The sequence below is a fragment of the Convolutriloba macropyga genome, chromosome 2, assembly GCF_964194025.1.
Source record: "Convolutriloba macropyga chromosome 2, txConMacr16.3, whole genome shotgun sequence".
In the NCBI taxonomy this organism is placed as follows: domain Eukaryota; kingdom Metazoa; phylum Xenacoelomorpha; order Acoela; family Convolutidae; genus Convolutriloba; species Convolutriloba macropyga.
This window is the reverse complement of record NC_134469.1, coordinates 25,047,458-25,073,616: the sequence shown is the minus strand read 5'-3', so window position 1 is coordinate 25,073,616 and position 26,159 is coordinate 25,047,458. Positions and strand designations below refer to the sequence as shown.

Sequence of the window (26,159 nt, the reverse complement as noted above, 5' to 3'; positions counted from 1 at the left end):
ACACAATTAGCAAAACTGAGGTTACTGTTTAGTTTTTTTGATAATTTGATTGTGAAATCAATAGGAAAAGGCCTATGCTGATAATTTAGGTCTAATGGCAAATTGTTTCAGATAAAAGAATTCCTTGGAATAGGTTGATTGATTATGAGATGTGTTTTTCTAGAAAAAAAACTTCCGTTTTTCTAAATGAATCAATTGCGGAGTAAGAAAAAAATTGCCTTTCTACCAGGTAGCCATTCTGTGACTGTTGTTTTGACAGTCTTTTTTTAGTATCGCATCTGAAATTTTATTTGATTTTATTTTCGTTGCAACCAAAAATTTGCAAGTTCGTTGATTTTGTTATTAGCAAAAACAACTAAATATTTTTAGAATAAGATAGAAGCTTAAATGTTTACTTTTATTTAAGATCAATATGAATTAAATTGGGGAAACATGTTCCTGAAACGTTCTCAAATGGCATTCTTCTGCTTTGTCAAGGGCAAGTTGTTTCATGCTCTGACAAGTAGCGAACTTATCGGCTGAAAATAAGTTATCATGAAGATTTCTCCTGTGGAAAAACACAATTTAGATTTGACACAAGTAATTCTCAAGTGGCAAAGTAAAATGTTTTGGAAACACTTAGCAAAGTTGAGGTTACTGTTTTCGTTTTATGATAACTGAATGGTGAGATCAAAAGAAACAATCCTATACTGTTAAGTTAGGTCTAACAACAACTTGTTCACAAAAAAATCATAGGAATTGATTGCTGATTATGAGAATTGTTTTTCCAGGAAAACTTCTTTTTTTCTAAACAAATCACTTAAGGAGTTAGAAAAATAATTGCCATTTTATCAGTTAGCCCTTCTGTGACTGTTTTAGTGATAGTTCTTTCTGGCATCACACCTCAGTGCTTCTTAGAAAATTATTCTGAAAGATGGTTTAGCAATGGCGCCATCCTAAGCAATTGTTCTGGGCAGTATTCGAATGAAATCTTTTGGGAGAAGAAAAAATTGATATTGATCTATTGGAGGCTAATTTGGACAAACAAATGTTTGTCCGATTTGATTTTTTGTTCAACAAAATATATGCCAAGTCGTTGATTTTTTATTACAACAACCTAATAATTTTTAGCATAATGCAAATTCTTAAGGGTTCACTTCTGTGTAAGTTCAATATTAAATATGTTTTGGAGATCTGTTCCTGAAACGTTCTTAAACGGCATTCTGTTGTTTTCTCAATGGCAACTGCTTTCATGCACTGAAAAATCGCAAATTTGTTAGCTGAAAATAAGTTATCATGAGTCAGAACAACACTTTTTAGATGTGAAACCACTATCTTTTGTGTGAAAATAAGTCATATGTGTTGACCCACTTAGCAAACTGAGGTTATTGTTCAGTTTTTATGATAATTTGATAGTGAAATCCGTAGAAAAATTCCTATGCTGATATTTTATGTCTTACGTTAATTTGTTTTAGAGAGAACAATTCGTTGGAATTGATTGATTGATTAAGAGACTTGTTTTTATAGATAAAACATTCGATTTCCTAAACGAATAATTTGCGCAGTTATAAAAAACTGCCATTTTTACCAGGTAGCCATTCTGTGACTGTTGTTTTGACAGTCTTTTTTCAGTATCACATCTCAGTGATTCTTAACAAAAATGATTGAAGACTGACTAGCAACGGGGCCATCCTTATCCTTGGTCTTGGGATGTTTAGTTAGTTGTTAGTTGTTGTGTAACAATAAAATCAACAAATTCGCTTATATTCTGTTGAAAGAAATAACCAAATCAAACAAATCCTTGTTTGTCTAAATTCTCCTCGATTGGATCTAATCAAAAGTTGTTTTCGCTGAAAAACTTCATTCAAATACCGTATGAAGTTTTTCGGGAGAAAAAGTTTAAATAGATCCCTTTTGGGGGTAGTTTGGACAAACAAAGTTTTATTTGATTTTATTTTCGGTGCAACCGAATATATGCAAGTTCGTTGATTTTATTATAACCAAAACAACTAGATTTTTTGTAGTATAAATATAAATCTTAAGTGTTTACTTTTTTGTAAGATCAATATTATATAAATTGGGGAGAAATGTTCCTGAAACGCTCTCAAATGGCATTCTTCTGCTTGGTCAAGGGCAAGTTGTTTCATGCTCTGACAAGTAGCGAACTTATCGGCTGAAAATAAGTTATCATGAAGATTTCTCCTGTGGAAAAACACAATTTAGATTTGACACAAGTAATTCTCAAGTGGCAAAGTAAAATGTTTTGGAAACACTTAGCAAAGTTGAGGTTACTGTTTTCGTTTTATGATAACTGAATGGTGAGATCAAAAGAAACAATCCTATACTGTTAAGTTAGGTCTAACGACAACTTGTTCACAAAAAAATCATAGGAATTGATTACTGATTATGAGAATTGTTTTTCCAGGAAAATTCTGTTTTTTCTAAACAAATCACTTAAGGAGTTAGAAAAATAATTGCCATTTTACCAGGTAGCCCTTCTGTGACTGTTTTAGTGATAGTTCTTTCTGGCATCACACCTCAGTGCTTCTTAGAAAAATTTTCTGAAAGATGGATTAGCAATGGCGCCATCTTAAGCAAGTGTTCTGGACAGTTTTTGAATGAGAACTTTTTCGAGAAAAAAACATTGGTATTGATCCATTGGAGGCTAATTTGGAAAAAGAAATGTTTGTTCGATTTGATTTTTTGTTCAACAAAATATAGGCCAAATCGTTGATTTTTTATAACAACAACCTAATAATTTTTAGCATGATGCAAAGTCTTAAGGGTTCACTTCTGTGTAAGTTCAATATTAAATTTGTTTTGGAGATGTGTTCCTGAAACGTTCTTAAACGGCATTCTGTTGTTTTCTCTATGGCAACTGCTTTCATGCACTGAAAAGTCGCAAATTTGTTGGCTGAAAATAAGTTATCATGAGTAAGAACAACACTTTTTAGATGTGAAACCACTATCTTTTGTGTGAAAATAAGTCATATGTGTTGGAACCACTTAGCAAAACTGAGGTTATTGTTTAATTTTTATGATAATTTGATAGTGAAATCCGTAGAAAAATTCCTATGTTGATATTTTATGTCTTACGTTAACTTGTTTTAGAGAGAACAATTCGTTGGAATTGATTGATTGATTAAGAGACTTGTTTTTATAGATAAAACATTCGATCTCATAAACGAATAATTTGCGCAGTTATAAAAAACTGCCATTTTTATCAGGTAGCCATTCTGTGACTGTTGTTTTGACAGTCCTTTTTTAGTATCACATCTCAGTGATTCTTGGGAAAATTGATTGAAGACTGACTAGCAACGGGACCATCCTTAGCCGTTGTCTTGGGATGTTTAGTTAGTTGTTAGTTGTTGTGTAACAATAAAATCAACGCATTTGCTTATATTCTGTTGGAAGAAAAAACCAAATCAAACAAATCCTTGTTTGTCTAAATTCTCCTCGACTGGATCTATTCAAAAGTTGTTTTCTCCGAAAAACTTCATTCAAATACCGTATGAAGTTTTTCGGGAGAAAAGTTTTAAATAGATCCCTTTTGGGGGTAGTTTGGACAAATAAAGTTTTATTTGATTTTATTTTCGGTGCAACCGAATATATGCAAGTTCGTTGATTTTATCATAACCAAAACAACTAAACTTTTTGGAGAATAAATTAAAATCTTAAGTGTTTACTTTTTTTTAAGATCAATATTAATTAAATTGGGGAGAAATGCTCCTGAAATGTTCTCAAAGGACAATTTTCTGCTGGGTCAAGTGCAAGTTTTTTTCATACTCTGACAAGTAGCGAACTTATCGGCTGAAAATAATTATCATGAAGATTTGTTCTGTGAAAAAACACAATTTAGATGTGACATAACTAATTCTCATTTGACGAAAAGTAAAATGTTTTTGAAACACTGAGCAAAGTTGAGGTTACTGTTTTCGTTTTATGATAATTGAATGGTGAGATCAATTGAAAAAATCCTATGCTGATAAGTTAGATCCAACGACAACTTGTCTACAACGAAAATCCTTAGAATTGATTGATTGATAATGAGAATTGTTTTTCCAGGAAAACTTTCTTTTTTCTAAACAAATCACTTAAGGAGTTAGAAAAATGATTGCCATTTTACCAGGTAGCCCATCAGTGACTGTTTTAGTGATAGTTCTTTCTAGCATCATACCTCAGTGCTTCTTCGAAATTTTTTCTGAAAGATAGTTTAGCAATGGCGCCATCCTAAGCAATTGTTCTGGAGAGTATTTGAATGAAATCTTTTGGGAGAAAAAATAATTGATATTGATCCATTGGAGGCTAATTTGGACAAACAAATATTTGTTCGATTTGATTTTTTGTTACAACAACCTAATAATTTTTAGCATAATGCAAAGTCTTAAGGGTTCACTTCTGTGTAAGGTCAATATTAAAAATGTTTTGGAGATGTGTTCCTGAAACGTTCTTAAACGGCATTCTATTGTTTTCTCAATGGCAAATAGTTTCATGCACTGAAGAGTTGCGAATTTGTTGGCTGAAAATAAGTTATCATGAGTATGTATCCAAAAAAACAACACGTTTTAGATGTGAAACCACTATCTTTTGTGTGAAAAAAGGTCATATGTGTTGGAACCACTTAGCAAAACTGAGGTTATTGTTTAATTTTTATGATAATTTGATAGTGAAATCCGTAGAAAAATTCCTATGTTGATATTTTATGTCTTACGTTAACTTGTTTTAGAGAGAACAATTCGTTGGAATTGATTGATTGATTAAGAGACTTGTTTTTATAGATAAAACATTCGATCTCATAAACGAATAATTTGCGCAGTTATAAAAAAACTGCCATTTTTATCAGGTGTGCATTCTGTGACTGTTGTTTTGACAGTTCTTCGTTAGCATCTTCGAGTTGCGAATTTGTTGGCTGAAAATAAGTTATCATGAGTATGTATCCAAAAAAACAACACGTTTTAGATGTGAAACCACTATCTTTTGTGTGAAAAAAGGTCATATGTGTTGGAACCACTTAGCAAAACTGAGGTTATTGTTTAATTTTTATGATAATTTGATAGTGAAATCCGTAGAAAAATTCCTATGTTGATATTTTATGTCTTACGTTAACTTGTTTTAGAGAGAACAATTCGTTGGAATTGATTGATTGATTAAGAGACTTGTTTTTATAGATAAAACATTCGATCTCATAAACGAATAATTTGCGCAGTTATAAAAAAACTGCCATTTTTATCATGTGTGCATTCTGTGACTGTTGTTTTGACAGTTCTTCGTTAGCATCTGACCTCAGTGATTCATAGGAAAATTGTTGGAAGACTGACTAGCAATAGAGCTATCCTAAGCAGTTGTCTTGCGCTGTTTAGTTAGTTGTTAGTTTTTTTTGTAGTAATGACATCAACGCGTTGGCTTTTAATCGGTTGCACGAAAAAAATCGGAGCAAACATAGCGTTTTTTGTTCAAATTACCCTCGACTGGTTCTATTTAAATGGTTTTTTTCACGAAAAACATCATACAGTATTCGAATGAAATGTTTCGTGAGAAAAAACATTTATATAGATCCAGTCGAGGGTAATTTGGACAAACAAAAGTCTGTTTGATTTGATGTTTCTTTTCAACCGAATATAAGTCAATTCGTTGATTCTATGCATTGTTTTATAATAGTGTAAAATCTTTAGGGCTTACTTCTCTGTAAGGTCAATAATAAACATTTTGGAGGAATTAGCCCTGAAATGTTCTCAAAGGAATGTTCTCGTTGTTTTCTAAATCGCAAGTACTCTCATGCTCTGTGAAGTTTTGAACTTATCAGCTGAAAATAAGTGATCATGAAGACGTTTCCCGAGAAACAACTCAATTTACATAAGACTCATCTAATTCTGATGTGACTATAAGTCAAAAGCTTCACATTGAACAAAACAGCAGCTACCATTTTCATTTTAATTTTAAACTGATAGTGAAAAGAATAGCAAAGCAACCTCAGCTGATAATATAGGTCCGAGGTCAACTTGTACGTAACAAATTACCTTCGAATTGATCAATTATGAGCTTTGTTTTTCTAGGAACATTTTTGTTTTTTAATGGAATCTTTTGCTGAGTTAGAAACCTGCTTGATTTTTCCCAATGTGCCATTTCTTTAAGACTAATGTTTTGACAGTTTCATTTAGCTTCCCAGGAAAGATATAAGCCTTAATGTTTCAAATCAGATTCCACAGCAAACAATATTTGAATTTGCTAACCCTCAAAATTGGCCCGAGCATGCATTTTAAAAGACCACACCACTTGTTAGAGAAATTGTCGAAAAGGTGGACTAGCAAGGGAGCCATCCTCAGAAGTTGTTTTCGACATTATCTCAATGAGTTCTATCGGGGACAAAAAGCACTGGTATAGATCCATTCGTGGATAAAACGGACAACGCATACAGAGAATGCCTTGATTTCATGAAAGATTTGATGCCTAAAAGTTCTAGAACATCTATTTTAATGCTGCCGACAAGGTGATACCCAAAAATGACCGTAAAAATAGCACTGAATTTTCTTGACAAACCTGTGAAAAAGTCTCTTGAAGCCATGCTAAAAAAGCCTCGATTTTGCATCAAAATCTTGATATCAGCCCTGAAACAAAAGATGCCACTTTGTGACCTAGCATTTTTGAGCGTGAAAAAGGACAAGAATAAGAAATTAACATAAATGTGCTGAATGAAACAAACAAACATAGGAATTATTTGCTTTCCAATCCAACACAAAAAAGCGAAAAAGTTTGTAAACCGAATGTTCGAGGCTTTGCTTGTTGTTAATGTTTTCATAATGCCTAACGAATGAATTAAGAAGTTTGAAAAAAACCATATACTAACAAAACTTGTTGGGAATGATTGTTAACAAATTTTTGAAAAGTTGCTCTAATATCACAAGGAATTAGAGGCTGCCAAGTCAAGCAAGTACTTATAAAAAAAAGTGCTGGGCAAAAAAACTTAGAGAAGTTTCTGTTGTTTCTGCAGTGTTTCGTGAGTCTGAATTCATAGCTGAAACACAAAAAATAAAAGAGTTTGTCCTGTTATAATTGTTTTTTACTAGCATAAAAATGAAATCTTGCTTTGACTCAAATCCCATTTATCTCGGCTTTAAAGTACAATTTAAATAATAAATATACGTGTAGTTGTTGTGAATCGAGAAATCTCTGGCAGATTTCCAGACATTAATCCAATTGAAAAAAAAAACAAAAAAGTTGAATCCGTTCGTCAGAAAATAAACTAAAGGCTGCGGGAGAGAGTACTATAAAAGATTCCATTGGAAACTAATTTATCAATGCAGCGAGGAAAAAAATTCAAGCGGAAATAAATTTTTAAAAAGATTAATTTCGATATGTGTTTTATAGACAAACTTTAGTTCAACATGTTCTTTTGAGATCTTAAAAACACTTAATTCAGAAAGGAAATGAAAACTACGGCATTTTTTTTGTAGATATACAGTTTAAAGTGAAGAAAAACTTAGAATTATATGATAAAGCTAAAATGTGAAAAAATTGCTTCTTTATGGTATTATGACTTCTAATTAAGAAAAGACAAATATTTTCAAAAATGATACCTTGAGTTAAACGGGATCTTTTCCGTTTGTGCCCCCCAGTACGTTATGCTCCCCCCAGTGACAGAGCACGTGTCATTACATAGTAAATCATTATGTAAAAATATTGCACGTGCGTCTGGGGGTTGCAAATAATATGCACCCACTAAGCTGGGGGGGGGGGGGGCACAAACGGAAAAGATCCGTTAAACGAAACAAAGTTAACGTTTTTTATGGTTTATTTACAATTCATTTTGGACCATTTATTGCCTCGAGACGCCTCCAATAGCAAAAAATTTGACAAAAATATGTTGTCTAGAAATTTATAAACCGAAACAAATGTTTTTGGCAAATTCAGCACCAATTATCCTTAAATCTGGCCCAAAAATAAGAAGTAATTCATAAGTAATAGAGCACGTTGAAGCAAACAAATGTGAAGTAGAGCCTGGCAAAAACGTTGAGGTTAGTTGCAGTGCAAAATTTTGCATTTTTGTCTATTTTCGCCCTTAAATATATTGACAGCTTGACTTTTAGAATGTCATTCGTTATCGAGTGAATTGCAACCATCTCTGGCGGTGTTGAAATAAAAATTTTCATCATATTTTCAACATTTTGGCCTCCAAAAGACCCAATCGCATCTTTACAGTTACTTTTGTCCTAGACATCATGTACAAGAGTTTGACAATGAAGCGGACAAAGACTTAATTAGTTCGTACTTTGACTTTGCGAGATGTTTTGACACCGTAACTCATAAGGTTCTGATACAAAAGCTTAGTAATATTTGCGTTTGAGGACATTTAAGTGAGCTAATTTTGCCGTATATTGCGAATTGAAAACAAAATTTGAAAAGGAACATTGAGTTATCTGTTTTACTAGAAGTTAGCAAAGTTATCTATTCTCGGACTTATTGTAATAATTTTTTTCATCATTGATTTGCCTGAACTAATTAAACTAAATCATTAAACTAATTTCAGCAAAAACCGTCTCCTTAAGGTCATGTGAATTGTTGATCACCATCTGTTTGATCAATTGAAAATCAAAAGTGACTTTGGGCTCCAAGTTTCAACAAATCTTTCTTAGAAGGGTAACTGCTCATTCATTAAAAAACGTATTGTAGGCAATTATCCATTTCAATTAAGATTTATCAAAACGGTCAGAGTAAAAAAATGTAAACGCCAGTTTAAGTAAAATTGTAACAATAGTAATCGTTATATCAATTATATCGAAGAAAATTGAGCTTTGAATAAGCGCAGACAATTGTTATGTACAATTGTTCCAAGAGAGAAACTAACAATTAAATATCTTTAGCTGTATAATGATGAGGTGCGAGGGCATCTCGCCAATCGCTCTGCTCAACCAGCGGTTCGACAAGGAATCCTGAACATCATCCTTCAATTGTATGCAAGAATTTTTTTAATGAAAATAGAGAAAAACATGCGAATGCTGTCTGCATCAACGAGTCCAAAATTCTCTGTATGTGTGAAACACTGCTAATTAAAAAAATGAAAGCTCTGAATTGTTGTAATGTGATTACTGTATTTTTCGAACAGATATACTGAGCAGGGACGATAAGAACATGCTTAGCGGTACTCTCAATGTTGCCAAAAAATACTTGATTGTGCGGAACCATCAGATGATCTCCCTGACTTGTGCCTAGCATAAATTGTGAAGCCGCAAACAACTGATACCATAATCTTTTCGTTCTTCAACCCGCCGATATAAAGTATTCTTAGGTAAATTTTCACAATTTTCAAATTCGATTTGAAAACTCTGCCAAAAAACCAACTTGTTATTGTTTGCGGTGACCTTAAATTTCCGGAAAATAACTTGCTCTCCCTAAAGAGTTAAAATTATTATCATGAAGGGATCTTAGCGATCGTCAAAAAAGGTCCCTTTTGTGAGGCAATCAAATTCCTTCTTGCAGAAAAACCATTCTTGACGTCGTGTTCCACAAGAACAGCTAAGTGCCTGCAAGCGCAGATAACAACATTGACATATATATTTGCTCAGATTAGGAATCGATTCATCTCGTTGTCGAATGTCACTTTCAAAATGCGAAGACTATACTTTTTGACAGCATCGGAATTGCTGATTTTGATGACATCAACAACTACCTATCATCAAATTTTTTCAAACCGAATTTCATTACAAACACTGAAAACACAAGTGAAGTATTATACAATTTTCATCTATCTGTCATATAAAAAATTGTTTCGTTGCGCACCAAACAACTCATGATCTGAATAACCTCCTTCAAGTTAAATATCATGAAAAGTTTATAAGACCAAAAAAATCAGCGGAGAGAAATATCGGGGAGAAATAGTCTAGAAGCCCGGGAACGAAGTGACCAGCTCTAACGAACACGACAAAAAAATTTGAAAAAAAAAACAAATGCCAGCGCGTAATACACTGTCGATCTTCAAACACATTAAAATAAACCTCAGCAGAAAGGTGTTCTGAAATTCATCAAAATTAACATGTTGATTTAGTTCTTTCTTTCAGTTTTTACCTTGAAATCAGATTTCAGTTGTGAAGATATTTGATTGGAGAATCCAATCGATAAATTTCATTTTCTTCAAAATTCACATTTCTGATATTTTATTGTCCATTGCCGTAACCAAGTTGCGTAGCCATTTAGGCATATTGCCAGCTTTCCAAAAGCAAACATCTCGACACATCATTCTGTACTGAATACCGTGTTTGAGAAAAAAAGCGCAAGATTACCAGGAGCTGGAAAATTTCACATAAAATCCCATTTTACAAAAAGTATTAGCAAAATTTTGTCAAAATATTAGATTTATTTCACTTCTGAACATAGTTTCTGAACAACGTTTTTCCGACTTGCAAGTTCGCTCGTCTCTACCAACTTTTTTTGCTCTGCAACAATTTTCTTTACAAACAACAGCACAGTATTGCAAAAAATATCTGAAGTGACAGCAAATTTGAGGTTGGACCTGTTTACACAAATTCTTCCAAAAAATTTTGTAGAGTTCTTAACTTGAAGATTTTGAAGATTGTTGCCAATATTGGTCTTTGTTATTTTTTACTGGAAATTCTCCTTGACTATCTCAAAGACCGAAAACAGTATATACGGGAGGACAACGCGTGTTCAGAAACTTTAGACGTTACAGCTGGAATACCGCGGAGCTCTCGTTTTGATCCCCTCCTGTACTGCATTTTTGTCAACAATCTCCTCGAAGCGCTTGTTGAACCGTTTGTTTGCAGACGATCTCATATTGCTGTTAAAAGAAAATGCCCTCTGAAACTTCCAAGATGATCTACACGCATTAGCGAAATGGGCGAGTTGGAAAAAAAATAGACATAGCCAGAGCCACAAATACCCAAATTGAGCTTCAATGAGATCAATCCAAGCTGCAGTGTTGGGAGTATTAGACTGCAAGTTAAGATTGCAATCAAGTACTTACCTGTTATTGTCAACAATGATGTTTCATCGAGACTTCAGAATTGGCAGCGGCAATCAAATTTTGCACAGGCTACGCAGGAATTTGTCTTCTGGGGTGAGAATTGGAATCAACTTGGTTTTTGCAAATGTCCTTTACTTGCAGTTCTTCTTTATGACTTCAGCTGTATGTCACAGTCCAGAAAAGACCTCATTGAAATTGAGTGTTGCCTACTAAAAGTTTCGAAAAAGAGCTCTCTGGTCAGAGATTCCAGATACATCAATCAATTGAAACTCTTTTTTATTTTTCCATTCCATGTGTTCATACAAATCACAACTATTTGGCTCCATGTAAAAGTGGCTGATGACAAAAACAACTCTGATTTGATACTGCCGGCTGCGGAAATCGAAAGGGTTCTGAAATAGAAGCTCAATTATTTTGATAATTGCTGGTCACAACGTACCCAAAACTGATGTTTCAAATAAAATATTTTTATAAAATGCCTTCAAATCCAAAAATTCGAATCAATGCTTGAATCGTTTAGCGAGGTCAGAACAATTGTTTACCAGTATATATAGGTCGCTGTCGTCAACACACTTTCCTATTATCGCAGAAGGGGACTCAACACGGGGACACAGATATGCCGCTACCGTTGATCGAAACGCTACAGGCACTCGATAGACCAATGAAGTAGAAAGTAAGCAGATGGTTCTTGGAAGACAGCAGTCTGGCAGATGACTAAAAGATTGTGATAAGAAAATCATATGATGTTTTAAGTTCTCAGGAATAATTCCATTTAGGTGCTAACTTTGCGAAGCTTGAGTTATGTTATTTGAGAGAACTAACACAGGCTCAAGTAAACAACATAATTTAACTATTTAAAAAATAATTTGGAGAATTACGCCGCGATTTTTAGATCCGGAGTTTTTGGATTTGAATTAAAAGTCTGGATGGAAAAGGTTTCTGCAAGCAGTCTTGCCCACCAAGGGTTGGAGCTAATGTCTCATTTGCGCAAATACTTTAGCTTCAGCATTTTAGCTTCAGCAATGGACGCGCACTGTACTCTAGTCGACTTCTTCGAAAATGATGACTCGGCGCTCAAACATGGCTTGAGAGCTGGTCTGAGAGGAGGCAGTCTGAAAAGGCACCTGTCAATGAACACCAAAAAGATTGGTCGAAGCGAGTTTACGAGAAACTCACTCGTGACCTTGTTTTTAAACTTGTTCTATTGGAGTCAAACATTGGAGTCAAACATTATTGGAGTCAAACAAAATTATTTCTCAACAATTAAGATTTCCAATAGTTTTGCGCCAAGGAAGCAGGGTCTGAAATCCGCAAATGCTATTCGGTGAAGTAGCAGAGTCATCACAGTCTTTCTTGTCCCAGGAGTTCAGCAATATTTTTGCCAAGCTAACCTCAACCATTTGATAGATGAAGCCTTGGCTTCAGTACGCATACTCCTAGTGCTGGAACTGAGTCACCTGTACGGAACAAACTACAAGACCCGGTGGGCTTACAATTGTACCAGGGAACACAGACAAGAAGGTTCTGTGTTCGAATACAGTAGCGGACTTGATTGACCCTGCTCGCTTTGTGAGTGGATCGGTCGCCAACCTGGGAACAGCGGCTGCAGAGGCCAGAAAACAAAGCAACAAAATATAGAGAACGCGCCGAGAAAGGCTATTCGTTCCAGCCTTTAGGTTTTGAGGTGCAAGGAACTGCCGCGTCCTCCACGAAATCCTCAGAGATATCTGCAAAATGCTCTGCGATGTGGACAGCGAACCCAGAGCCGGGGCTTTTTTTAAACAGAGAATCCCCTTGACGATCCAGGTTTCAAATGCCGCGTATGTGTTGGGAACTGTGAATGACAAAACAACTTTTGAGATTTTTTTGTAGCTTTTTTTTCTATACTGAGTTGACCGTTGCATTGGCAGGGTTGGTATGCCAGTTTTCATTTTTGTTGGTTACTTTTTGCTTACTTTTTACCACAACTTTGAATCCCAGAGTTCTCTTTTAATATTTACTGAGCCTCTATGCATATTATCATCCTGTATTGTATCCCTTCTGTATTGTTGCCCTAATCTAGACTGGAGTCTGACTCCTATTGACAACCAAATCAGTACAAAGTCAAATATGTCACCGCGTCTGTACACTTGTTCCCTAGTTAAGTTTAGAGCCTATAAGATGTAATTCTTTTTAGATGGATGACCAGAGGCGATTTTCTCAATCGTCAACTGGTAGCGAAGAGCTGGAGTACTCGGCACAATTTGCTAATAGACTGCCGAAATACGACAGTGAAGATGAAGAAATGGCAGATACGCTCGGGCTCCAGTCTGAACTCAAAACCAAAGAACCAGTTATCTTCATAATTGGGTGGGCGGGGTGTCTGGAGAAACACCTTGCTAAATATTCTACAATGTATAGCAAAGCAGGTGTCACTGCCGTTGCTTTCCGTCCGCAGTTTAGTCGCTTTTTTATTACACCAGAAGACATGCTAAATATTAATAGACAAGCGCAGAAGTTCTTGGAAATTACTTCGGATCTAGATTTGGAGGAGCATCCTATATTCTTCCATACTTTCTCAAATAATGGTATGGCATTTTATTCAGAATTAGTTGAACTAATTCTCAAGTCGGGTAAATACGACCATTTGAAGGTATGCGGAGCCGTTTTAGACAGTTGCCCTGGTCGCCCTCATCTGACGACTTTGTTCAGATATAACATGATGTCTTCCAGGATTGATAATTTGTCTGCGTTTCAAACTTTGCTGCGAATTCTGTGCTCCTTTTTCTTCGCAATTATTTCACCTCTGACGAGATTGCTTTTCGGCTGGCAACAGATGATATTTCTTGCAAATAGAGAACGGTCGGAGCATTGGCCAATCTACTATATTTATTCGGAGAGCGATAGGCTGGTGCCATTTCAAGACGTCGAATTGTCGATCCGAAAAAGAAGTAACAACGGGCTACCAGTAGGATCTTATCGGTTCACGGATTCGGTGCACGTAGCTCATTACGTGAAGCACCCAGAAGAATATGCTAAGCATTGTCTGACATTCATCAATAGTTGTTTGCAACAAGGCGGTAATGCAAATGCGGATTATTAAATAAGTGGAACGTTCGGGCATCTGTTTATTAGAACTTGTTGAGCTTATTTGATAGCGGTAGCTCAACCTCCTTCATTCTATCCCTAGTCACAATTTCTCAAATGCAATTCCTAACGCAAGTAAATTTCTTTTATATGGAAATATTTATCGCAAAATTTGAAAAATAAATCTTGTCAATGATTGCCTCAAATGAAACAAAATGAATCTTTTGTTCAAATTCTGGACTATTTGGTGCAATATTGATGTTTCATTAGAAAGTGCTTGTGAATTGAATTCCATGTTACGAATACTTGTCTTTTTGCATTTTGTTTCGCGTTCTATGCATTCTTTTCTTAGGTCATTTCAGAATTTTTTCAGATGAGTGATCGATGGCAGCAGGTGCTTTAAGCCGTCACCAGGCGTCGCCACACCATGTAATTGAAAGCAATCTTGTCAAAGACTTGAACGAAACTGCTGAAATAAATGACGACCAAATTGCCGAGAACTCTGAGAGTACAGCTTTCCGAACAAGTGCTTTGGGAGTGAAAAGATTCTTCTGTGAACAATGCGAGTTTTCGTCGTTCTTTGAACAGACCCTAGTTGATCACAAAATCAGTGACCACGAAGGGGGATTGCCCCATTTCTGCAATCGGTGCGACCGAAGATTCAAAGAGCGTCAGGATGTGGAGCATCATATATTGGTTGAACATTTGCATCCCTCGGCGTACTGGAAAAACAAGCAGACTGGAATGAGCTGGGTTAAAAAGAAAAACTTCTCCTGTGACGAATGTGGAAGTCGATTTTCGCAGCAGTGGTTGCTTAACAAGCATATGAAGTTGCACAGTATGCAGAGGCAATGCATTTGTGTTATCTGTGAGGTAAATATTCGTTTTAGTAGAAATAAGTTTCAAAATAAATGTAACTGATACATTTTAAAATTCGTTGCAGGCAAAAATAAGTGCAGTCCACAAGTTAAAAGATATCTGATAAAAGATAGAAACCGTGCAGTGATACTGGACACTGGCCCCAAGCATGAGGAAATTGACCCCAAGGTTTTTTTCAGTCAGAGAGCTTTTTTTGATAAAATATATCAAATGCCCTACCACTTGTCATTAACTGCTGTCAAACGAAGTCGGAATCTGTTTTTTTGGTCTTTTTCAATGGAATACTTCATCAGACAAATTTGACTTTCGCCTAGAGAAATTGGGTGATCTGGTGAAACATGTGGTCTCTGTGTTGTTCTCTTACGGCTGTACTAGTCTCTAGGTGTACGGTTTGCGAGAAATGTTCAGGAATATGTTCATTGAGTGGAGGGCAATTTTGAGAGGATTGGATCACCATCTCACCCCCAACTTTTCTTGCCCTCTGCCCTTTAACTTGTCCTGCTCCCCTCACCAAGAGGTATTTACCTCCCGAAGTTTAAGTTGGCTGTTACAAAGCCACCCGGCAGTCTTTTGAGAGCAAGTCGCCTGAAGTTGGTTGATATTCGACCTTATTTTCTTGATATACTTTCAGGTATCATTTCAGGTATTTTTCAGGTATCATTTCCTAATGAGTCGCTGCTAGCGGAACACGCGAGAGAAGTTCACTCTGATTTCTCTGCCGAAGCACCTAACTCCTCACAATACGTGTGCAAGTGGTGTCGTAGACGCTTCGTTGAAATCAAAGGTCTTACTAAACATGAAGCGTTGTGTAAAGTAGTGAAGGCCAATAATGACACGTCACCCAGGAGGAAACGACGGGCTCCTTCGGATGAAGAGGATAACTGTTTTGTGAACGGCGAGACGAATTCCATTCCAAAAGCCTCAATGTCTTCCAAATTTGTTCCTCCACAGGGTCTAAATGAGGTGCTGCCGCAAATGCCCGAAATTTCAGGTAAAGTGTCACTCAGTCATTACAGCGATTACGTTGGAGACAGTATTATATAACTGCTGCAGCACGAAACTTGTTTTGACTGAATTGGTGACTCTATACACAAAAATAAAGTTTGAGTCCAATATTTAGATGAGTCACGTAATGAACGATTAGGCTTTTGTTTGATCGGTTTTTGGTTTCAGATTCCGCTTCAAACGAGATAAATGCGCTGACGTGCAAATTCTGTGACGAAGTTTTTGAGCAACTTGAGTATCTAGACGACCACATCGAAGAAATGCATCAGGGTGAGTATATTCAAGTTTAACACGGCTAATCGGCGTATACTTCTCGGATTCTTTTTTGTTGCTCTACCGCATCATGCAATATGCACAAAAAATAACCAAATAGAATTCTCTAAAGTGATTGGTGCTAATTTCACTGTACTTAACAGAAAACAGTCACAGGAAGGAAAACTTTGTTTTTAGTTAAAGAGAGTTCCATGATGCCCAAGTATCCGATGGGGCCACCGGTAGACCACTTTCAGAGCAACTTGGGCGAAGAACTGAGTCTTTCGGATTACAGAACTACAATATCATTCAATGATCAAGAAGGTCTGTAAATGTCTATTTGTGAAATTTTGTATCCATGTTTCACAAAAATTCTCAAAAAACCTAAATTGATATAGCGATGTTGTAATCAGGTCATTATAAGATCCCTGCGACACTAACGGATCTCCCAAATTTTAATCCTTGAATAGAAATTTAGTATTAGAAGATTCGTTTTATGAAAGATTCTATCATTTGGTACTGGCCTCAACAATTTGAAGTAAGCTTAAATGCAATCTAATTTTGTCTAAATGTATGGGGGGTGGGGGGTTGTAGTGCGCGAAACAAAACATAAACATAACAGATCCAAAGTTTTCTAGATCTAGTTTTAATGTGAAGGCTACGTGTTGATGACTATTTAGGAGTGTATCTGAGGCTGCTGAAATTATGTTACCTGCAAGATTTTAAAACTAGTCTTATATATTTGGAGTGGGTGTTTAGATCTGCTATCAACGATATCTGAAGTTCAAAGCATAGACCATTTTCACCCGCCACAAGATGCGGTCATTGAAGGTGGTGATTTATCTTCTGCCATTGTACAAGCACCGCCTTCAAAGCCAATTAGTGAACCCGCCACCACACAGCCTTCCTCCCGTAGCAAAACAAATCGATGTCTCATATGTTTACAGTCGTTTGATAATTTTGTACAGCTCAAAGACCACGTTGCTGAAGTACACAAGCCCAGAAAAAAGCCACCCCCTACTGGTAAGTTTCCTTTATTAATAGCCGCACAGCGATTGCTGGGGCTATTATTGGCCTTCTCTTGGTTTTTTACAATTCAAGAATTTGAATTGTATTGGGCCGCTGTCTTTTTTTTACGACTCGAAGAGGAGTATTGGAGAAGTCCTTTTTTTAAATCAATTTTATGGGAGTGAATTTTGAAGCGGGAAATGCAACGCGTGAAAAAATTTGGAGTGATTTTGGTGCTGAACAAAAATGAAAAGCGGAGCGAAAAGAGAGTGGTTTTTGTTTTTACCGCTGTTTTTGAGAGAGCGAAAAATTGATATGTGAAAGAATTTTCTCTAAGCGAGCGAATTTTTTTGTTCACGTGCGGCTTTTTGATAGCAGTTTTTTGCAACGTTTGATGGTTATGAGGTCTGATTATGATATTGTATTAGTTTTAGGCTTGTTTTGATAGGAATTGAAGGTTTCAAGTAGTTAATTTGAGTTTGATGCTAATTTGGAGGTTTTTGATCAGTTTTTGCTGATTTTTGGTCGAATTTTGATGATTTTTTGCCTGTTTTTTTGTTTTAGTGCTTTAAGTGGGATTTGATTAGAAGCTTGTTACTTAAGGAGTATTCAGATATCAATTGACTAAAGCTTTCCTGGAATAAATCACTGTTTTCTTGGGAAAATTGGCAGAAAAATTTTAAACCATTTTTCATAATTTTTTTGCAGTTTTCCTTTTTTAATCTTAGACTAGTTTCTTAGCCTATTATGACTTGCCCATTGTTTTGCGAGCTTTTCATTGCTCTAATTGGAAAGGAATTTTGTTTCCTTGTACTATTAAAAAAAACTCAATTTAAAAAAGAATTAAGTTTTTCTTGTTTTTTTTCAATTTCGTTTGAATGCCGTTTCTATTCTTCCTTAAATGTTTTATGGCATTTGTGGAGGGTCAGGGTTCACAATTGTTGTTCTAATTGTTTAGTCTAAAGTATGGGCAATTTTCTCCTTCGAGTCGTTTCCGGAATTCTTCCGGCTATGTTTTTTTGAGATCTGTTCACACATTTTTATGATTTTTGAAGTCAAATTGGAGTAGTGATTTTGGTCACGCCGAAACGGGAAATGGAGCGAAAAGCGAGTGGTTTTGCGGCGTGAATTTTTTTCGCTCTAATTTTAAAGTAGAGTGAGAAAACGGTGGTTGAACAAAAATTCGGTTTCTCCGTAGTGGTTTTTTGTTCACATGTGGCAATTTCACTCTGATTTTTCCTGTTTTTTCGATTTTTTGGTCGGCTTTTTTTCCCAATCCATTCACAACTCATTCTAGGCCTAATTTTTTTGTTTGAATTAAATTTTAATTTCTCGCTAAGGGTTTTGTTCACATGCGGCTTTTTGACATTGATTTTCTGTTTTTTTCTTATTTTTTATCTGATTTTTTTAAATGGTTTTCTCAATTCACTCATAGTCCATTTTAGGTCGTTTTTTCTGTTTAGTCAATGAAAATTCTTTGATTTGTACGTCAGGACTTGTCCTGCTGTTTATTTCGTCGTCATGATTTTTGTTACGACCATATGACGTCACAGCCACTTTTTGTTCATTCGTTCATGCAATTTCAACTGAATTGCATGTGTGACGTCATTTTTTGCTCTTAGTGGAGCGAGTTTTTTTGCTTCATGCGCGTGATTAAATTTTTGGTCACACTTGACTTACCTCACTCTCAAAAATGACTTCCTCACTTTGAAATTGACTTTTATTTACTTTAATTCAAAGAGATAAGGTCAAATGGGTGTGTGTCACTCTAAATGAAGGTTATTTGAGATCAGCTAATAGAGGCAGCAAAAACTTATACAGATTTTTAATCAAAGTATAACAGATCAGCCTTCAATGAAAAGGCGAATTTTTTTGGTCTGTCTTTTTTACTCTTTTTTTAGACTGCTGATCTACGAATCTATTACGGCTATTTTCTGGCAATCTGCCAGCTATGTTCACCACTGAAGCATCGATTTTTTGACTTCTCGAGTATTCCATTGAAAAGCCCTAGTTCACCCCTGTCTAAGCCGACATCAACTAATTAACCCCCATCGAATGTACTTAATGCTTGAGAAATGAGTTTGAAAACAGATGTTTTATTAATAGCCGCTATTATTGGAAACATCGTGATTTTTACGACTCGAAGAGGAGTATTGCGATTCTACAGGTTTTTTTTAGCAGAAAGCAAGTTTGTTCATGACTTGAATTTTGACTTCTTTCTGTTCGAGCATTTACCTCCGTTTTTGATTGTTGACTTCAGTTTTCGAACATTGGACTTTAACAGCAGCTTCGTTTGTAATGTTTAGTAATTAGGAAATGCTGGTAATGTTCAAGGTGAAGAGGTCATTTTGAGATTTTTTGTTCCTATATAACACAAACCCCCCACCACCTATCTACCCCCTCCCCCCCCCAACACCTACCTACTACCTACCCCCCTCGCACCAACTTACAACTTACCCCCCTACCTACCCCCAAACTACCTCCCTTCACCTAACAACCCCCACCTACCCCCCCCCCCAAACTACCCCAGCACTACCCACCTCCCCAACCTGTCTACCAAGCCACCCCACCCTCCTACACCCCCCCCCCCCCCCAACTTACCCCCCCACCCCCCACCTACCCCCCAAACTACCCCCTCCCTTCACCCAACTACTACCCCAGCACTACCCAGCTCCCCAACCTATCTACCCACCCACCCAACCTAGCTCCCCCTGCACCTAAAAAATTGTCGGCATTTTTGAAACACTAATGTGGTTTGTTGGGCTACTTTTGTTTTTTTCTCTTGTCTATTTTGATATTCTGATTGTGGTAAGATTAGGTTAGAGATTATATTGCACGACGATTCGAGTCGTTTCCGGTATTCTACCGGCTATTTTTTTACAATTCAAAGAATTTGAATTGTATTGGGGCGCTGTGTTTTTTTTAAGATGTCTTCGCACATTTTTCAATGATCCTTCAAAACAGGATAAACAGGTAAAGCCCAGCGGGCATTAAGTTTAATTAGAGGCTTAAAGTGGGCTTCAATAGTGCTTAAGTGCTTAGTGTGGTGTAGCTGCTGGGATGCCTTAATTTAAGGTTAAAATATAATTTTTAGGAGTATTTGGGCTCTATTTTTCATGTTTGTTTTGGGATTTTGGGAGTGTTTTGTTTGATTGGTCTTAGGTTTAAGTTTATAAAGGTTAATGAAGGTCTTTTTCGAGACAAAATTATTTGTTAGGACCATTTCAGAGCTATTTGTTTGTGTACTACGAACACAAACACGCAAAATAATACTAATTTTTGCAATATTTTAAACTTTAGTTTTAAACTTTGTCGTTTTTTTTTAGTTTTGCCAGCTTCAGGGGCCAGGGAATCTTTCGCTAGGTCTGATAATATGGCACTGCAAATTGTCTAGTAACAATGGAATGGTTTTCAACATTTTAATGTCTCGAAATTTAGCATTGTTTTTGATAAATTCTGCAATTTTAAGGTTTCCTAAAATTTTTGTCAGTTGATATCTATCCATTCTCAATCGCCCGAAAATCTAGTCCACGGTCTGATAAAAAAGTTACTTCATGGTTTTTTAAGCCCATGGATTTGTTTCCAACAATTTAGCTTTTCGAATTTTAGAAATTTTCAGGTGAATTTTGCTATTTCTTTCAAGTTTTGTCAAAGCATTTGTCTTTTATTCAGTTTTTCTTGCCTCAGTAGCCACGTAACCTCGTTCAGTGTTTAATAGTAGGTTATTAAATAGTTGCTAGGTGGCAATGGAATAGTTTTCAACAGTTTGATAGAACGAACTTCTACTTTTTGAAATTTTAAAATTTTTAATTGCTCTTGAACGCAGTTCATAGCAATTATTATAAACGTATGTGTCTTTTTTATGCAAATTTTTCTCTTGACAATTTTGCGCTTTTCTTCTAGAACATTCTTTTCCTTCTCAAGTGACTTTTTCATGCTTTCGTTCATCATTTTTGAGTGATCTCTAGTGCTCCGAAGTTGCTAATATAAAATCGGTTGCAGCATAGCGAAATTAGGTGACTCGTAGCGCAGTGGTTATTGGGGGTGGTCATAGATCGAGAGGTCAGTGGTTCGAATCCCGCCGGGGTCGAAGTTTTTTGCACCCATAAAGAAAAATTGATCTAGACTAAAGACCATGAATTAAATTGCCTCGCCTATCGTTCAAGAGCAATTCTTCCGACATTTGTCGGTTTATGTTTCTAAAAATTATTGCCTGTCAATTTTTGAGCCAATGAATTTTTTAAGGGTTGGAATTGGTTTACTGGATAGCCTCTAGAGACACAGAAATGATTCTGAAAATTTTAATATCGCGATTTTCAGCAACATTTCATTAAAATTTGCGATTGATTTTATTTTTTAATTTTTTTGGTCATTTTCGAGTTAATCGATTTTCAAGGGCCGAGAATTTCTTTCAGGTCTTGTAGATATAATACTGGACCGATTTCAGAGGCAAAATTTGGCTTTGAACATATTATTGAAATAAGTATATTTAAAGGGATCAAATTTTGCCTTAGGGGTAAAAGCTTCAGGAGTTTTATCAATGAGTATATTTCTGTTTAGTTTGTTTGATTGTTTTAGTTTCTCAATTTTTTGATGATTTTGTTTGTGTTTATGCTGGCATTGTTCAATTGATCTGCTGGTCAGTGAGAGTACTTCTAAGTTTTTCTTTTAATTCTTTGAATTGTTTTTCAGGACTTGTCCTGCTATGTTTTTTTAATTCGTCGTCTTCATCGATGATTCTTACGACCTGACTTCTTGTCCTTTTCAATGACTTTTTGAATTTTTTTCAATGGCTTTAGTGACTTTGTGCGTTTGACGCCATTTCTGCTTTTAGGTCAATTGCGTGACTTACCTCTCTAAAAAAATGACTTCAGAACTCACCTATGGCACTTTAATTTTTATGAGCATTTACTAGTTAAAGATCAAAAGTGTGCATCAAAGTAGTGACAAACTTATATGCCCTAATTCTTGGGTATTGGTCTTGAATTTTCAATTTCGAATATCAACTTTGAAAAAGCTTTGTTAGTGTTTTTTCCTTATAAACCGTACGTGTCATAAAATTGACAGTCCGATTCTAACCCAAAAAGTCCAGTGGTCTATTAAAGGACTGCTGGTCAATCTGTCTATCTTATTTCTTTAGTTGTTTCAATTCCATGGAAGGCCACAAGCGTCTATCGCGGCTATTGTTCGGCAATCTGCCGGCTATGTTTGTAGAATAACAGAACCCAAAGGTCACCATAATTTGGCCCCAACTTTATTTCCCTTGCGAACCTGTTTTTCCCCTGCAATTCTTTTGAAGCGAATCTGAACACAATATTGCTCGTTTTTTCTCCCATAATTGCTCCATTCAACTGTAAGAAGGCAGGGAATACATTAAGGATAATTATTATGACAGTCAAAGGGTTAAATGAAGACTGCCACATCTGACCTGTGAAAAACAACATTTGTTTGTGTGATTTGCAGGCAAAGTGAACAAACAGCCTCGCAAGTGCTTAATATGCAAACTGATGCTGCCTGATATTGATGCCTTGAAGGTGCATGTCAATACAGTGCACTCATCTACTACTACGGCTCCTCAACAAAATCAGCATAGCCAACATTCTGCGACAGAAGCTCACCAGCTGCTGTTCACAAATCATCTTACTACACCTGTGAGAATTTTTTAAACCGAAAATGTATTTTTCTTGGCTACAAAATTTCCAGTTTCACATGTGTGTTTTGATGTACCGTTTTCAATGTGAGCCTTGCCGAACTTTGCATTTTATGAGTATAAAATGATCGCTGCTTGATTGCTCTGATAATGCTTGTAGCAATTATGTGAGGCGTACTGGTCTGTTTAGAAGATTTTTCTTTCGACGGTTTTTGCCGGCTGTTTTAAGGGAACAAATCAAGAAAGGGATGCAACCATAAAAGCCGAATGGCAAAACGTGAGGTACATTTTTAATTGCTCTCGTAGAGAAGCAATTATTGTAAACGTGTCTTTTTTATGCAAAATTTTCGCTTGACCGTTTTCACTTTTCGAGTGACTTCTACGTCCTTGACTTTTTGCGTTTCGCGTAATCTAAAATTCTCTCTATCACAATTTCAAGCAGCTGAACTCAATTGGCGGCAATTTAATACTAAAAGTCTTATTATTTTAATATGTCATTGTTCTCTTTAAATTTGAATAGTGGTATATGTTAAAAAGCTAATGTGGTGCTTTGAAGCCCACTATTGAACTTCTTAGTTCCATTTAGGCTCCCCCTCCGACTGAAGCAGGCTGCTATTGATTAGAGCTCCCTGTTTTCGTTCGAGAGCAATTCTTCTAACGTTTAGTCGGTTATGTTTAAAAAGGGAGAAACATTTTTTTGCTGGAGAAGTTATTATAGGTTGATGGGTTGCATGATTGCCACTTTGTAGTTGATCGGCAAATTTGTAAATTCGTGCTGCATCGGCTGACTTACCAAAAGTTTTTGAAAATAGTGATGAGTTTTACATTTTCCCAATGTGTCCAGCGTTTTAAATGCTCCCGGGTCAATTCTAGAGCCCTGTTATCCTGGTTAGTATTAGTCCTATTGATGTTTTTATGCAGTTTTTTTACAGTCGAATTTTGTCTGGCCAAATTTTTGTGGCTTTTTTGTCTTTGCGAACCTCAAAAAAGCTATTTATTTTATGTGCTTGATGTCAGTTCTTTAACGGGGGGGGGGGGGGGGGGGGGTTAATTTTTAAGCTGAATTTCATAATGTTTTTGAATCATAATTGACTTACTTCACTCTCTAGGTGACGTTCTGACACTAATAAGGCTACTGTAGACCCTTACAAAATAAAACTTAAGAGCTTATTGATTAAAATGTTGACAATGAATCATGGTGACCAAAATATTTGGTCGATATCTGGTCAGTTTTTTGGTCGATTGTCTGATAATTTTTTGTCACACATCTTTCTTCACTCGATGAAACGACTTTCCCACTCTTATTGAAACTAAATATAGAATAGGAACTAATTCAATTTTAGTTATCATAAGCTGTATCTTTATAAGGCTTGTTTTCAATGCAATTTTTTACTACCGATTTTTTGTTTGATTGTTTTTGTTGTCTGGCCATTTGAGTTTTTGTTCTGAAAAACCTGGATAAACAAGTTAAGCCCGGCTGGCATTAAGTTCTCTTAGGGCCTTACGACTCACTAGTCTGCAATTATGTGATTCAACGAAATTATTTCAGATATAATTTCATGTTATGAAGGGCTGTTCATAGTTTGACACCCCTCCCACTTAACACCCCCTCACTGAACTGCTCTCCATCACTTTCTCTGGAAGACGCAGGTAGTTTAGGACGAAACCAAAGACGCGACAGTCGTTTGAGAGCAGTCGGTTATGTTTAGCTTTTCAGAACTGAGGACAATTTTTACAGTGGATCAGTTTTAGAATTTTTTGTGTTGACTTTGATGACATAAACGCCTACAATTTTATCAAAATAGCTGTATGTTTTTGCCCAAACTTTTTTCTCTAGTTGGCTCAAAAGAATCTTTTTGTCTCAACTGTCTGTTTGATTTTTACAAAAACTTAAGATTTATCCTGGTCTGCAATTTTTTCTGAAAAAATACAAGTTCGAGGGATTGTATATGAATTTTAAAGACATGAAAAATGTGTGAATTTGTAGTTTTTTACTCGGCAGTTGAAGCCTTTTAGGTACCCAAATTAAAATATCCCACCAAGTGTGCGCTGGTCGACAGAGCAAGTGGCTGAACTGCTGGTGTTCATTGTGTGTTGATTGAATGCTCTGATCCTCCTAGTTGATTCAAAACATTTGTTTGCAAGTTCATGTGCCAGAACATGTATTTTATGCGGAAGCAATTTAATAACGGCTTTGTAGCTTAATTCAGTTTTTGTGACCAGTGTCACGAGCCGGTAAATGTCACTTGGACCAAATAATGTAAACATTTTATTTTGTGCTGAATTGTTGTTACGGGTTTATCTAGAAAACACGTGGGATTAAAATATCGTTTTACATCTGTTATATTACATTGTTAAATATAATCGCTCTTGTGAACGAAACTTAAATTGACCTTCCTATGTCAATTTAACAGCAGTTTTAGCTTGACCTAGTTACTTTTACGGGTACTTTAAGAGATTTTGGCACGAGAATTTATAAGGTCAGTGCTATTTACCACTCAATCGGAATGTTGGTCAACTGTTTCAGAACATGAACGACTCAATGGTCACCTGTTTCCCGGACTTCAGCGAGTTCGAGTCGGAAACGAATGAGCTAGACCTAAGCAGTATTGACCAGAACCTGCTCCTCTTACACAACACATCTTCCGCTGCTGCCTCAACGTCCTCAATGACAGACGAGAACATAGTCAACATTATGTCACCGCCTCAGCCACAAAATCAATTGAAACCAGAGTACAAATGCAATCAGTGTAATAGAACATTCAAGTACAAATGGAATTACGAGAAAGACCAGGAAATGCATAGAAAGCAGAAGGCCAAGGCCAAAAGTGCGGCTGTTAAGTCTGCGGGTAAAAGTTGGATGCTCGACTGTCCTCATTGTTCAGAGACATTTGTAGACAAGATAGCTCGCATTCAACACATTAAGAAAGCACATGAAACGCAGCCAAAGCATAAATGCGAAAGCTGCAATGAGGAGTTTTCAAGAAAGCATTTATTAATTAGTCACATCGAAAAGGAGCATAATATACTAAGTTAGCTTTGAAATTTTGTTAATGTAAATTTGAAAATTATGCATTTGAAAGTGTTTTGTACTTTGAAGTATTTCGAACAGATTCTATCAGAACTGAAGTTTTACCTTGTTAATAGCTGCAAAGCGCTAGCGACTCTATTAGTGGTATTGTTGTGGTTTGTTGTTAAACTCTTTCTCTTCCTCGATTTTTAGTGCAACCATTTTATCAGGCGCCGCGCCTGGAAGTCACGGCGACTTTTTTTCGATTACTTTTACCACCATAAAATGACTTTTGCATGCACTTATTTAACTCTAAATGAAAAAGGTAAATTAAT

The 26,159-nt window shown here is 36.0% G+C and overlaps 2 protein-coding genes across 2 annotated transcripts; both read left to right on the top strand.

The window, feature by feature from the left end:
• Positions 1 to 13,130: 13,130 nt before the first annotated feature.
• Positions 13,131 to 14,325, top strand: LOC142358557 (transmembrane protein 53-like). The gene has a single exon (XM_075409949.1). It carries the CDS (start codon positions 13,131 to 13,133, stop codon positions 14,034 to 14,036), a length of 906 nt encoding a protein of 301 aa, XP_075266064.1. The 3' UTR covers positions 14,037 to 14,325.
• Positions 14,326 to 14,363: 38 nt separating this feature from the next.
• Positions 14,364 to 25,943, top strand: LOC142358556 (uncharacterized). Its single transcript, XM_075409948.1, has 7 exons — positions 14,364 to 14,893; positions 15,554 to 15,890; positions 16,073 to 16,174; positions 16,355 to 16,480; positions 16,916 to 17,179; positions 22,628 to 22,815; positions 25,342 to 25,943. The coding sequence occupies exons 1-7, from the start codon at positions 14,405 to 14,407 to the stop codon at positions 25,849 to 25,851; spliced, it is 2,016 nt and encodes a 671-aa protein (XP_075266063.1). The 5' UTR covers positions 14,364 to 14,404; the 3' UTR covers positions 25,852 to 25,943.
• The last annotated feature ends 216 nt before the right edge of the window (positions 25,944 to 26,159 follow it).